At 42.5% G+C, this 15,420-nt stretch overlaps 1 protein-coding gene across 8 annotated transcripts in view; it reads left to right on the forward strand.

Annotated features, from left to right (window-relative positions):
- Nucleotides 1-15,420, forward strand: part of foxp1b (forkhead box P1b) — a 551,692-nt gene that overhangs the window by 483,725 nt on the left and 52,547 nt on the right. For 7 of the 8 annotated variants that reach the window (XM_070895167.1, XM_070895168.1, XM_070895169.1 and 4 more), the window contains 2 exons: nucleotides 2,734-2,817; nucleotides 3,545-3,598. In XM_070895167.1, the coding sequence (XP_070751268.1) occupies nucleotides 2,734-2,817; nucleotides 3,545-3,598 (138 nt within the window). The remainder of the gene's footprint in view (nucleotides 1-2,733; nucleotides 2,818-3,544; nucleotides 3,599-15,420) is intronic. The other variant, XM_070895172.1, reaches the window with a different exon arrangement.

Here is a 15,420-nt window from a genome sequence, read left to right on the forward strand (position 1 = left end):
GCCAGCTTCTAGCACAATGTTTTTTAAACTAGCTCAAAAAATCGTGGAAACTGTATTTGCGCTGGATGCAATTCCACGATCTTTTGCACTGGTTTGACCGATTTTAGGTGAATTACGCTGGAAATAATACCACAACCCAGCAACCCAAACTCTATCCCGACAAATACTGAGAGATTCTGAGTATTGAGTGCACAGTTGTTGCACAAAATATATGAGCACCAACAGGGGGAAAACAAACTTTACAATAAAGTCCTGCAAAGGTTCACACAAATCTGTCCAAGAATGCAAAGTGTTGAAAACAAAGATTTCAATGTTTGACAACACATTAACATGAACCTCACGTGAATATTTGCTAAAACACACAAGTGCCCCCTTGTGTGTTGTTAGTTGGTATGATTACACTATGATGAGGGTGAGTGTGAGGGGTAGCTAGTGAAATGGGGATGTGATAATGTAGATCAATAGGAATGGGTGGAGGTGCAAGGTAAGTTGGTGTGAGTAAGGATGTGTAGGAGTAGGGTAGGGAAGGCAGAGTGACGGGGATGTGATGAGTGGCACAGCAGGATGAGGTTGAGTGTGGCTTTGCAGTAACGTTTTGTGATCTACTGAGATCATTGAAAGGTTTGCACCACTGCAGCCAGGTCCAGTGATGACATCTCTGCTTGTGCCCTCCTGTACAATGTGCAACCAGGCTGCGTTAGTGTCCTGGGGAGGTCTCTTCCACCCATTGAAAGGGAAGAGAACCTCCCTGCATGCTGTGACTCCCTCCATAAGCATGTGGAGGGATTGATGGGAGAGCTTGGGTGCAGCCCTGCACCTCTATGCAGTCATTGTCAGTATTTGCAGCACCTCAATGCTGTAGAATACTGACAGCACAAATGTCAAAATAAATTTGCGCGTGGTCCCTTTAAGGAAACCGGCTGATGACGTGTAATCAAATTACGTTATTAGACCCGCTTCCTTCAGTTGGCCGGCAAACGCGCTGGGCGGGCTTAACAAGCATCACCAGAGGAAAGTAATTTTGGACAGCAGGCTGGAGCCGGCAGTGAGGCCGGGACCTGCCACCGACATCGCCTGCTACAGACCTGCCGAGGTTGGTAAAATCCAGCCCTAAGATTATTTGACTTCATGGTGTCATGGTATTTTTTTGTTAATGAGTTCATTTTAAATTTCTGCTGTGGGTTAATGACTGTTAATATAACAAACAAAAGAAATGGAATCCCAGGATGAGACAGCAAAGGCTGATTTTTTTTTTGAGGAAGAGGCTAGAATGTAATGTGACTGTGGAGATTGGAGCTCCTACTTCACTGCATTGCTGCTAAAACCTTCATTCGCATCCTTTGTCACCTCCAGACTCGATTACTTCAGTGTTCTTCTTGCCAAAGTCCTGAGCCCTGCCCTTCACATATTGCAACTCATCCAAAAACGTCACCACATGCTCTGGTAGCTATGGGATTTATGTAGCTGTTCCACGTACATGTATGTTACATAAAAATAATAAATGAGGAAAGCAACAACAGAAAGTGACCTTTGGGGGAAAAATGAGCAGTGCAATAGGAATCTTGTAGCAATATTTTGTGCTGCAAGTTCAAGTCAAATGGTACAGTATAAGTCTACTATTTATGGCCAGTCAGCAGTAACTCATCCATATACAACACTCAGTTAAAGTCAATTCCAGGTATGGCTGAAATACTGGAGAGCAGTAGCACTATTGACCTCATGCATAACTAGAAAGAACATGCGCGCAAGTTTCTGACAAATCAAATAGTTCTGCCTTCAGAGGTAAATGCACAGGAAGTTGCAAGGTAAAAAGGCCACAATAAAGTCTAAATGTTTTTCATAACCAGCAATAAAATTATTGCTTTTATGTATGGCAGTGAAATAAAGATCAGATGTATGGAAGACATTGCATTAATTCAGATAGCAATGATACTCTTATGGGCTGTTAAAATATTTCTATTCTGATTAGTGGCGGAACCAAAATTGCTTCTGAAAACACAGACTAAAGTATTTCCTATGAAGCATTTTGCTGGATATGTATTTTAACCTGATGGCCTTTTTTCTGGTATTTCCTATTTGACTGTCTATCATAATCTTTATGTCCTCTGTATTTCTTCACAGTTAGGCAAAGTTTAGAGGTGCTGAGAGTTTTTGTCTCTACCAACAATTCCCCAGAGCTTTGCAGTATCATCAAGCAATTGTTTTATCTTTAAACAATGTGACCTCTAGACTGAGTGTGTGCTATTACTTATCCCATTAACATTTAGGGTATTTTACTGACATTGGGGGTGAAATTCAACTGTGGAGGGGGCGCAAAGATCGGCCCCCCCTTATTGACTTCCATGGAAAGGAAAATCTGGCGGGGTGTATAAAGCCCATTTAGCACCCTCACCAAAGTTGAATTTAAATTGCCTTTAAAATTACCTGACAGATGCTTAACGTGCTGGTGCTTTGCAACATAATTGTTATAAACCTATCTACATGTGCATGTATCTTGTAACATGTGAAGTATCTGTTAAAAATATTAAGCAGTAAGGCTACAAATCTCAGTTTTTTTAAATCAACCCATTAATTACATTTTGATATGTTAGAAAATGCAATCAATGTAAAAATAAATGATTTGGTTTGATGCAGAGACTGAAAGTTTTACTATGGATGATTAATAAGTGTGTATGCAGTTGTTTTTGATTGTTGTGGTTTTACTTAGGAAGCTAAAATGTTTTATTTCTGCAGCTTGCAAAAGACAAAGATCGCCTGCAAGCTATGATGACACACCTGCATGTGAAGTCAACTGAACCAAAATCTACTCCTCAGCCTGTAAGTAATGATCTATGGGACAAGGTGGCCATTGCTAAGAATGATCAACCTGTTGATTTGCAGTGTACACATGCACTTAGTTTTGTTTAATCTTGCTTCTGTGCAGTTTTTGGATTAACCCTCTTACCAACTTGTTCTAAATTTTCACAATATTGTTACTGTTGCTAAGTCATTATGTATTCATGTGTAGTGTAGTGTAGTAGTCGGCAGATTCATAAGCTTGCCCCTTTAAAAAAAAAACTTGTTCAAACAACTGGTGAGATGTGCCACTCCAATTGTGGATGGGTTTATTATCAACAACTTTAATAAATGAAGAAATATTAGAATATAAGGTGCTCTAGTAACTAGTGATGGTATATTAAGGTCCCGAACAGAAGGTTCCATGTTCAATTCCCTCCTCATCGGTGTTTGAACTTATGCTGCTTTTATTGTGTGAGTTTTACCAGCTCTTGCCTGTATTGCTACGTGAAGCACTAAGTATTAAATGCTGCTGCCACTCTGAATAAGCGATTCAAAATACTTGCACACCTTGTCTCATCGTACGATGTGTACTTCCTGCCAGCTGATCATAGAGGGTTGTGGATGGCAGTCATAGAAAAGGGCATTGTGCCCTCCTAGCTAAAGGAAGGGAACATATTATCAGAATATTCCCGTGGGGGAAGGGAGAAATTAGTCTTTCAGAAACAAGAAAAAAGTGAAAATACAATTTTTCATTCTTTTTTCTAAGATTTTTCTGATGCCTAAAATCAAGGAGCTGTGTTTGGCCATTCCAAAGAATAAGGTAAATACATAATTTGTAACCTAATAGCTATAGATGATACAGTAGTGCACATGCATGCATGCACGTATACACACACACACAGACACACACATATACATAATCATACCAATAATGCAATGAAGAAGAATGAACCACTGTTCTTGGCATAGAGCAGGAAAAAACAAAAGCCAGGAAGACCTAATAGGGATTTACCATAGAGTTCAATAAACTTCTAATAATGTTCATACAAAAGGTCATTCCACTTAATGTTAACAGGTGGCAGATTACATCATAATCATTATTCTGCCACAGTCCTGTAATTCTTTAAATGAACTAATCAATTATAGTGGAAAGATTACCTTATTTCTTGTTTGAAACATGTATTATTCAGCCTCTGAAGGTACCCAGCCAACAGCAGTATCATTCAACATCAATATGTGAGAATTAATTGAGCATGACTGGGCCTTTAGTTGCCACTTGCAACTTCAGTCAATATGTGTTGATGCAGGATAATAGCAAGGTAGTGGCTCATCTGTACAGAGTAGTAATCTAATAAAGATCAGAGTTAAAAGATGCATTGCGTGTCTTAGTATTAGTCATAATGAGCAACATATATTTGTGGAATCCCAATATTAACAATCATAGATTTATTAACAATAAAAAATGTTCCAGTGTTAGAAGTAAGCTGTTTAATTTGATTCTCAGTATGTAAATATGATGCTGCAAGGTGATATTTCATTATTAAACTTGTAATTATTGAAAAAATATTAAGAGCAAAGTATCAGTAAAACAGTTGAGGATAGGGTAGAAGCTTCACACCTTTTATTTTCTTCAGCTGTTTACAAATTTTAATGTTTTTCCCAAACGAATTAAACAAAGTGATGCTGTGTTCAAACATTAAAGAGAAAATTATTTTAAAATAATATATCTGAATAGTTAACTTACAAACACAATTGTATGCCAAGTATTGTGAGCCATGTGCTGTTGTGTTATGGAAACCGACTTTACATGTGACATTACTTCTCAAATCTATTCTGTGTCATCCTGTGCAATGTCATAACCAAGTGTAGTTTGGCTTTGCCATGTAATGTTTCATAGGATTTTGTCTCGTAAATTTATTATTTTGTTATTTATAATAACAAAAAACAGTTATTAAACGCAATTTTCAGCAAAATTGCAAATACATAATGACTTTTTTCACATGACAATAGTTAATTGTTGAATATCTTCCTTTTCAACTCGAAGTTATCTATTCCCCGTTTGTCCATTTCTATAGTTCGGTACTTCCCCTTTGAGTTTAAGTGGAAATGCTTTTTCTATGACAGACTATTCAATCAGTTTTGCTCATTGCCCAAAGTTTTTTTTTTACCAATTCCTACTTGCTGTAAGTTAATTAGAGAAAGAAAGAGACAGAACTTGCATTTATATAGCATCGAATCATTTCCTCAAGCTACCCTAAATTACTTTTGAAATGTAGTCATTGTTACGTAGATAAATACTGCAGTCAATTTGCACGTAGCAAGGTTTTATAAACAGCCAATCCGGAAAGCGACTAATTAATTGGTTTTGTGGTGTGGTTGAGGGAGAAATGTTTGCCTAACACTGAAAGTATTCTACACTCTTTGAATATTGATAATTTACATTCACAGGCAGACAGAGCCTCAAGTTAAAATTGTAGCAAAATTGTAAACATGGGCTGAACTGAGTTTGTGGCTTGGACTCCCAAGTTTGGGATGGAGCAGAGGGGTTTTCTAAGATCAGCATCCTGGAGTGGAAAAATTACTGACGGTTGTTCAGATGGATTGTGACTAGTCAGAGACCCAACGAATAAGTTGTCCAAACAAGTCTTCTTGTCAGTTTTCATGAGATTGCGTTTTCACTTACAAAAATGTGACACTTACCAACATAATACCACTATCTATCAGCAGAGGAGATTTATAATGATTCTGATGCATGGGATGAATACTGAACATTGAAAGTTATATGCTGCCCTTGAAGGTAATTCTCCCCTTTAAATTACCTCAAAGTTATTTTCCCCTTAAATTGTTCTCCTACGTTCCAGACAACACCAGTTTCAATTCCTCTTATTTTATGATCCCCCAAAATATAAAGAAATTCAGGTCATTTGTAAAATTAGAAAATTGAAAATGCTTCTTAAAAAGGAGTAAACCAACATTGCATTTGGCCTACCATCATCAGCGTTGCTTTTGTTGGAAGACTGCCATCACAAATTAATGATGCTTACTTATACCTAGCCATTAGAGAGATAGGGCTGAAGTTCCCCTACCTCGGCGGGTCCATGGTGGCCAACGTCGGTGGCAGGTCCCGGCCTCACTGCTGGCTCCAGCCCGCTGTATAAAATGATTTTCCCCTGATGGGACTTGTTAAGCCCACCCAGTGCGTTTGCCAGCCAATTGAAGGAAGCGCGTCTGATTACATCATTCGATGACGCATCGTCAGCCGATTTCCTTAAAGGGACCAAGCGTAAATTTAGTTTGACGTTTGTGCTGTCAGTGTTCCACGGCATTGAGGAGCTGCAAACACTGACAATGACTGCACAGAGAGGCACGGCTGCACCCAGGCTCTCCCATGACTCCCTTCATATGCTATAGAGGGGGTCACAGCAGGCAGGGAGGTTCTCTTCCCTTCCGATGGGCAGAAGAGATCTCCCTAGGCGATCAACGCAACCCAGTTGCACATTGCACAGGAGAACACAAGCAGGGATGTGGTCAGGAGGACCAGGCCGCAGTGCCGCAAACCTTTCAGTGTTCTCAGTAGATTACGAAATGTTACCGCAAAGCCACACTCAACCTCATCCTGCTGTGCCACTCATCACATCCCCATCACTCTGCCTTCTCTACCCTACTCCTGCACATCCTTACTCACACCAGCTTACCTTGCACCTCCACCCATCGTGTATCAGAAGATAAAGGTACGCGGAGTCAGAGGAAATGTATTAGCATGGATAGAGAATTGGCTGACTAACAGAAAGCAGAGAGTCAGGATAAATGGGTCCTTTTCGGGTTGGAAATCGGTGGTAAGTGGTGTGCCACAGGGATCGGTGCTGGGACCACAACTGTTTACAATATACATAGATGACCTGGAAGAGGGGACAGAGTGTAGTGTAACAAAATTTGCAGATGACACAAAGATTAGTGGGAAAGCGGGTTGTGTAGAGGACACAGAGAGGCTGCAAAGAGATTTAGATAGGTTAAGCGAATGGGCTAAGGTTTGGCAGATGGAATACAATGTCGGAAAATGTGAGGTCATCCACCTTGGGGAAAAAAAACAGTAAAAGGGAATATTATTTGAATGGGGAGAACTTACAACATGCTGCAGTGCAGAGGGACCTGGGGGTCCTTGTGCATGAATCCCAACAAGTTAGTTTGCAGGTGCAGCAGCTAATCAGGAAGGCGAATGGACTGTTGGCCTTCATTGCGAGAGGGATGGAGTACAAAAGCAGAGAGGTCCTGCTGCAACTGTACAGGGTATTGGTGAGGCCGCACCTAGAGTACAGTGTGTAGTTTTGGTCACCTTACTTAAGGAAGGATATACTAGCTTTGGAAGGGGTACAGAGACGATTCACTAGGCTGATTCCGGAGATGAGGGGGTTACTTTATGATGATAGATTGAGCAGACAGGGTCTTTACTCGTTGGAGTTCAGAAGGATGAGGGGTGATATGGAAACATTTAAAATAATGAAGGGGATAGACAGGATAGAGGCAGAGAGGTTGTTTCCACTGGTCGGGGAGACTAGAACTAAGGGGCACAGCCTCAAAATACGGGGGAGCCAATTTAAAACCGAGTTGAGAAGAAATTTCTTCTCCCAGAGGGTTGTGAATCTGTGGAATTCTCTGTCCAAGGAAGCAGTTGAGGTTAGCTCATTGAATGTATTCAAATCACAGATAGATAGATTTTTAACCAATAAGGGAATTAAGGGTTATGGGGAGCGGGCGGGTAAGTGGAGCTGAGTCCACGGCCAGATCAGCCATGATCTTGTTGGGTGGCGGAGCAGGCTCGAGGGGCTAGATGGCCGACTGCTGTTCCTAATTCTTATGTTCTTATGTTCTTATTAATGTTGGGGAAGTCCAGAACCAGGGGTCACAGTCTAAGGATAAGGGGTAAGCCATTTAGGACCGAGATGAGGAGAAACTTCTTCACCAGAGAGTGGTGAACCTGTGGAATTCTCTACCACAGAAAGTTGTTGAGGCCAATTCACTAAATATATTCAAAAAGGAGTTAGATGTAGTCCTTACTACTAGGAGGATCAAGGGGTATGGTGAGAAAGCAGGAATGGGGTACTGGAGTTGCATGTTCAGCCATGAACTCATTGAATGGCGGTGCAGGCTCAAAGGGCCAAATGGCCTACTTCTGCATGTATTGTCTCTGTTTCTATCCCTCTCTCTCTACATTATAATACCCCCATCTCACTAGCCACCCCCCACACTCACCCTCATCCTTGTCCAATCATACCAACTAAAAACACACAAGGGTAGGCACATATGTGTCTTAACCAATGTTCATGTGAAGTTTCTGCTACTATGCTGTCAAGCATTGAAATCTTTATTTTCAACACTTTGCGACCATGGACAGATTTGTGTGCACCTTTGGAAGTGGCTTAGCGAGTTGCAGTGAATGGTGAGACATAACGGTACCCCTCACAATGGTGATGAGTGTGAAAGGAATGGCTCGGGCATTGTAGGGATACTTTATGGTGTTGGTGTGGGGTGGTGCCAACCTGCCGCATCATGTGGCAGCCAGGGTGTGCAGCATCAAGTGAAGTAAATCTGCCCATGGTGAGACCATCCCTGGCTTCCCGGGCAGCAATGTGGTCAGGTGCCAATGCCCTGTGACCTGTGCAACATCAGGTGATTGCGGAGATGCTTGGTGTTGTTGCTGGTGATGCTGATGTTGGGGCTGATGGGTTGGGATTCTGAGGACCAAGGTGAGAATTTCAAGGGCACCGATGCTGATGGAATAGATAGCAGGTGAATTTGAGATGACAGAAGCGATCTGTCAATGGTGAGAGAGGTAATGAGGTCAGACTGGATGGAGACTTGTGCAAAGATGTGCAGCCCTTCTGAATCTGTAGTGGGAATAGAGTTTAGAGAAGCTAGTGGTTAAAGGAGCTGCTGTGAAAAGAAAAGCACTTTCATACCCGATCACACTCGCTGACCCCCTGGAAAATTCTGCCCATAGAGTCATTGAATTTCTTCATATTGTGGCGACCTGCTCTTGGTACACTGTTTAAACCATTGTGATAACTTCAGCCTCAAGGATCTTTTCCAGATATTTGCACATCTGCACCTAGTAGGCTGCACACTGACCAATATCTATTTGAATAACCTCTGAGATTGGGAACTTTAATCCATCCCATACTGAACTGAAATCATGCACAGAAATCACAGGCACTAACTGTATCCTGAGTCTAGCTCTCTTAACAAAGGTACATTTTCAAGAATTCAGAAACAGCTGATACCTTGTGGGCTTAATTACAGTTATGACCAAAGCCAATCTCATAATCTTGAGACTGATGGCAGCTTGTAACCTTCTACTTGGAATTTTAATTGGGAGCGGGATTTGGAAGGTGTTGGTAATTATGGAAGAAGCTTTTTGGAAACAGGATCTGTTGGCAACCCAAATGTCAAGTTGTTACCTTTTTTCATAGATTAAAATCACATCAATTGTAACGTACAATAGCATTTAAAATGAACAAGAATGCCATTTTAATGAAAAAAATATTTTCCTTTACAAGAACATGCCTTTTCTCCCTCCCCCATGAATTGTACTGCCAGTTGGTGTAGAGGTGACTGCAATGATTGGTTGGTCAATAAATCTGGATTTGATTCACCTTTCAATAATTTTAAAGAAAGTAGTAGAGGGAATGCTTTTCTCCCAAGAATAGACTTTCTCTTACGATAAAGCGAAATACCGCGGATGCTGGAAATCTGAAATAAAAACGGAAAATGCTGGAAATACTCAGCGGGTCAGGCAGCATCTGTGGAGCGAGGAACAGAGTTAACGTTTCCCATCGATGGCCCTCTCCGAACAGCACAAAATCATACAACTTTTATACATTTCAAAAACCCCTCCGTTCCCTGGTAAGACCTCCCTAGATCTCTAATTGGACTACCTTATCAGTGCTACTTCTCTTATTGGACTACCTTATTAGTGCTACTTTGGATTGACAGGCCAAGACCCTCGTGACCTTAGGCCGTGACTAGAATGACTTCATTCGGTCAGAATTTGTTGATTCTCCTTGGTGCCTGTGAGTCTGCATTGAGCCTCTTCGCAAGGTCTTATCAATGTCTGTTTAGGTTCTCACATCGTATCCTGTCGGAATATTATTGAATTGATAACTCCTGGAGCCTTGGTACAAGGCTGAAGAGAGGCCTTTTACCTCCTTATGGGTCGGTGCAGGAACCAGCACTTTAACCCTTGTCCCGCTGGTACCCCTAATGCCAAATTTCTCTTACAGCCCTTTGTCAGAACTGGAAAAGGTTAGAGATGTAACAGATTTTAAGCAAGTGCAGGGGCAGAGTTAGGGGGGCTGGGTGGAAAGAACAAAAGGGAAGGTCTGTGATAGGATGGAAGGCAAGAGCGATTAAATTACAAAAGGTATGGTTGTACAAAGCAAAAGTGATGGTAATGGGACAGATAAAAAAAACCAAAAGATAAGCCAAGAAGAAGTGTAAATGGGAATGGTGGAATCATCAACAACTTGCCATCTGAAAAACTAGGGGCAAAGGTTATGGTCTGAATTTGTTGAAGATGTTAAGTCCAGAAGGCTATAAAGTGCCTAATTGAAAGATAAGGGGCCCGAATTTGGTCAAACCTAAGTTCCACCCATTTACCGTCGAAAAGACCGCTAAGTTCCTGACAGTTCCTGTCGAGGAACCAACTGGGGGGAGGCCATCTTAGACTGGGTGTTATGTAATGAGAGAGGATTAATTAGCAATCTCGTTGTGCGAGGCCCCTTGGGGAAGAGTGACCATAATATGATGGAATTCTGCATTGGGATGGAGAATGAAACAGTTAATTCAGAGACCATGGTCCAGAATTTAAAGAAGGCTAACTTTGAAGGTATGAGGCGTGCATTGGCTGGGATGGATTGGCGAATGATACTTAAGGGGTTGACTGTGGATGGGCAATGGCAGACATTTAGAAACCGCATGGATGAACTACAACAATTGTACATTCCTGTCTGGCATAAAAATAAAAAAGGGAAGGTGGCTCAACCGTGGCTATCAAGGGAAATCAGGGATAGTATTAAAGCCAAGGAAGTGGCATACAAATTGGCCAGAAATAGCAGCGAACCTGGGGACTGGGAGAAATTCAGAACTCGGCAGAGGAGGACAAAGGGTTTGATTAGGGCAGGGAAAATGGAGTATGAGAAGAAGCTTGCAGGGAACATTAAGACGGATTGCAAAAGTTTCTATAGATATGTAAAGAGAAAAAGGTTAGTAAAGACAAACGTAGGTCCCCTGCAGTCAGAATCGGGGGAAGTCATAACGGGGAACAAAGAAATGGCGGACCAATTGAACAAGTACTTTGGTTCGGTATTCACGAAGGAGGACACGAACAACCTTCCGGTTATAAAAGGGGTCGGGGGGTCTAGTAAGGAGGAGGAACTGAGGGAAATCCTTATTAGCCGGGAAATTGTGTTGGGGAAATTGATGGGATTGAAGGCCGATAAATCCCCAGGGCCTGATGGACTGCATCCCAGAGTACTTAAGGAGGTGGCCTTGGAAATAGTGGATGTGTTGACAGTCATTTTCCAACATTCCATTGACTCTGGATCAGTTCCTATAGAGTGGAGGGTAGCCAATGTAACCCCACTTTTTAAAAAAGGAGGGAGAGAGAAAACAGGGAATTATAGACCGGTCAGCCTGACATCGGTAGTGGGTAAAATGATGGAATCAATTATTAAGGATGTCATAGCAGTGCATTTGGAAAGAGGTGACATGATAGGTCCAAGTCAGCATGGATTTGTGAAAGGGAAATCATGCTTGACAAATCTTTTGGAATTTTTTGAGGATGTTTCCAGTAGAGTGGACAAGGGAGAACCAGTTGATGTGGTATATTTGGACTTTCAGAAGGCGTTCGACAAGGTCCCACACAAGAGATTGATGTGCAAAGTTAGAGCACATGGGATTGGGGGTAGTGTACTGACATGGATTGAGAACTGGTTGTCAGACAGGAAGCAAAGAGTAGGAGTAAATGGGTACTTTTCAGAATGGCAGGCAGTGACTAGTGGGGTACCGCAAGGTTCTGTGCTGGGGCCCCAGCTGTTTACACTGTACATTAATGATTTAGATGAGGGGATTAAATGTAGTATCTCCAAATTTGCGGATGACACTAAGTTGGGTGGCAGTGTGAGCTGCGAGGAGGATGCTGTGAGGCTGCAGAGCGACTTGGATAGGTTAGGTGAGTGGGCAAATGCATGGCAGATGAAGTATAATGTGGATAAATGTAAGGTTATCCACTTTGGTAGTAAAAACAGAGAGACAGACTATTATCTGAATGGTGACAGATTAGGAAAAGGGGAGGTGCAAAGAGACCTGGGTGTTATGGTACATCAGTCATTGAAGGTTGGCATGCAGGTGCAGCAGGCGGTTAAGAAAGCAAATGGCATGTTGGCCTTCATAGCAAGGGGATTTGAGTACAGGGGCAGGGAGGTGTTGCTACAGTTGTACAGGGCATTGGTGAGGCCACACCTGGAGTATTGTGTACAGTTTTGGTCTCCTAACCTGAGGAAGGACATTCTTGCTATTGAGGGAGTGCAGCGAAGGTTCACCAGACTGATTCCCGGGATGGCGGGACTGACCTATCAAGAAAGACTGGATCAACTGGGCTTGTATTCACTGGAGTTCAGAAGAATGAGAGGGGACCTCATAGAAACATTTAAAATTCTGACGGGGTTAGACAGGTTAGATGCAGGAAGAATGTTCCCAATGTTGGGGAAGTCCAGAACCAGAGGTCACAGTCTAAGGATAAGGGGTAAGCCATTTAGGACCGAGATGAGGAGAAACTTCTTCACCCAGAGAGTGGTGAACCTGTGGAATTCTCTACCACAGAAAGTAGTTGAGGCCAATTCACTAAATATATTCAAAAAGGAGTTAGATGAGGTCCTTACTACTCGGGGGAATCAAGGGGTATGGCGAGAAAGCAGGAATGGGATACTGAATTTGAATGTTCAGCCATGAACTCATTGAATGGCGGTGCAGGCTAGAAGGGCCGAATGGCCTGCTCCTGCACCTATTTTCTATGTTTCTATGTTTCTATGTACTTGGGTGGAAGTTTGGTGAAAAAATATTGAAAAAATACCCAGCGGAAAAAATGGGCGTTACACGGTGATTTTGGGCGGCAGCGGGCATTCGGTCGGATTCTGGGCAGCAAATGCAATCCCCGATAAAATAACGCCGAGGCTGGAGTCGGGCCCAGGGAGGGGGGAAACGCAAAAAAAAAATCTTCAACAAATAAAAAAACACAACATGACAAAACCTTCAGAGGTCCCTTTCAAACAAAATCACTGCAAAAGAATTAAAGCGAAACATCTTACTCACCTTTTCTTGCAGGTCTTCATACCTACCTTCCAGGTAAGACCTGCTTCCACACGGCGGTCTTTTCACTGCTGGAGGGGAGGACCGCTCGGATGAATCTCGGGCGGGAGCAGGTGGGAGGACTATTTTCGGTGTTGCACGCTGGCGCACGCCAGCGGACGCTCAACAGCGGTTCTTTCAAACCGCCGGCGTGAAGGCCTCCCCAAACTCGCACGGAGGGTAGAACGCCGAAAGTGGAGCGGAGAATTAAAGTGACCGGCGACCGGAAGCTCGCGGTCACGTTTACGGACTGAACGGAGGTGTTCCGTAAAGCAGTCACCCAATCTGCATTTGGTCTCCCCAATGTAGAGGTGACCGCCTCATGAGCAGAGAATACAGTATACTAAGTTGCAAGAAGTTCAAGTAAATCGCAGCTTCACCTGGAAGCACTGTTAGGGGTTGTGGAAAGGAAGGAGGTAAAATGGCAGGTGTTGCATCTCCTGCGCTTGCAAGGGAAGGTGACGTGGGAAGGGGAAGGGGTTGTTGGGGGTGGTTGAGGAGTGGACCAGCATGTCGCGGAGGGAGCGGCCCCTTCGGAATGCTGAAAGGGGAGAGGAGGGGAAGATGTGTTTAGTGGTGGGATCACGCTGGAGGTGGCGGAAATGGAAGAGGATGATCCATTAAACATGGAGACTGGTGGGGGGAAAGGTGAGGACCAATCGTGGTTCTGGGAGGGAGGGGGAAGGGGTGAGAGCAGAAGTGTGGGAAATGGAACGGACGTGTTTGAGGGTCATGTTAATCACGGTACGGGGAAATCCTCGGTTGAGGAAAAAGGAAAACATGTCTGAACCAGTTGTATGGAAGGTGGCGTTGTCAGAACAGATGTAACAGAGATGGAGAAACTGGGGGAATGGGATAGAGTCCTTACAGGGAGCAGGATGGAAGGAAGTTTGGTCCAGGTAGTTGTGGGAGTCCGTGGGCTTATAGTGGATGTTTGTCAATAGCCTAACCTCAGAAATTATGACCGAGAAGTCGAGAAAGAGAAGGAAATCTGATGGGATTGGACAGGTTAGATGCAGGAAGAATGTTCCCGATGTTGGGTAAGTCCAGAACCAGGGGTCACAGTCTAAGGGTAAGGGGTAAGCCATTTAGGACCGAGATGAGGAGAAACTTCTTCACTCAGAGAATTGTGAACCTGTGGAATTCTCTACCACAGAAAGTTGTTGAGGCCAGTTCATTAGATATATTCAAAAGGGAATTAGATGTGATCCTTATGGCTAAAGGGATCAAGGGGTATGGAGAGAAAGCAGGAATGGGGTACTGAAGTTGCAAAAATGATCAGCCATGATCATATTGAATGGTGGTGCAGGCTAGAAGGGCCAAATGGCCTACTCCTGCACTTATTTTCTATGTTTCTATGAAATAGTTGGAGGTAGACCATGTGAAGGTAAGGGAAGGGTGGAAATTGGAAGCAAAAAGAATAACATTTTCCAGTTTAGGGCATTTTCTAGACTGTCTCTTGCTACTGGAATATAATAAAAATAATAATTCTCAAAATAGCAAATAGAGAACACTTTTCAATAAAATTTAGCAAAAATCTCTGTTTTAATTTTAAATTGCAATGTCCATTTTTGATGTAGATTTTAAATTCCTGGAAAATGCACAAAATAAAAATAAAATTGTTCTGGGAGTGGGGTGCTTTCAATACTTTTGCATTCCCATTTAGGCTTTCATGTACTAACTCTTTTATCTTGACTAGTAGTAAAGGAATGATGGGTATGCCTCAAGTTTAAGTTAATAGCTCATGTCCGACTGCAGTCTCTCTGCAGTTACTCGATTTTTCATGTCGTAGGCTTATATTTAAGTCATTTCAAATTGCCAGTGTCACTGGGGCTTTGTCAGCTTTTTAAGGCATTTGGCCAGCTTTTGCTAGTTTTTTTTTAGGTTGGCATGTGTTTATTCAAGTTTTGAGGGAGTGCAGTTCAGTGCTTTATTTCTAAATTAAAAATAACCAAAGTCACAAATAGAATGTGTAAATGATTTTAGCTGGCAGAACACCAGTAACATTGGGCTCAACTTTGCTTAGGAGTTGCTCCGTTTTTTTTGGAACAACTTGATTTTTCTGGAGTGTCTTAAAAATCCCCCTTTAATGCACATTTAATTTGCGCCAGTGTAATTGAGTTAGTTAGGATTTTTCTTTAGTTTAGTTTAGTTTTGTTCAAAAGGGGGTGTTACCAGCCATCTGCACCTGTTTTGGCCAGTTAAGCCAGTTTGGACAGCTAATAGTTGCTCCAAACTAAC

Source organism: Pristiophorus japonicus, chromosome 12, assembly GCF_044704955.1.
Source record: "Pristiophorus japonicus isolate sPriJap1 chromosome 12, sPriJap1.hap1, whole genome shotgun sequence".
In the NCBI taxonomy this organism is placed as follows: Eukaryota; Metazoa; Chordata; class Chondrichthyes; family Pristiophoridae; genus Pristiophorus; species Pristiophorus japonicus.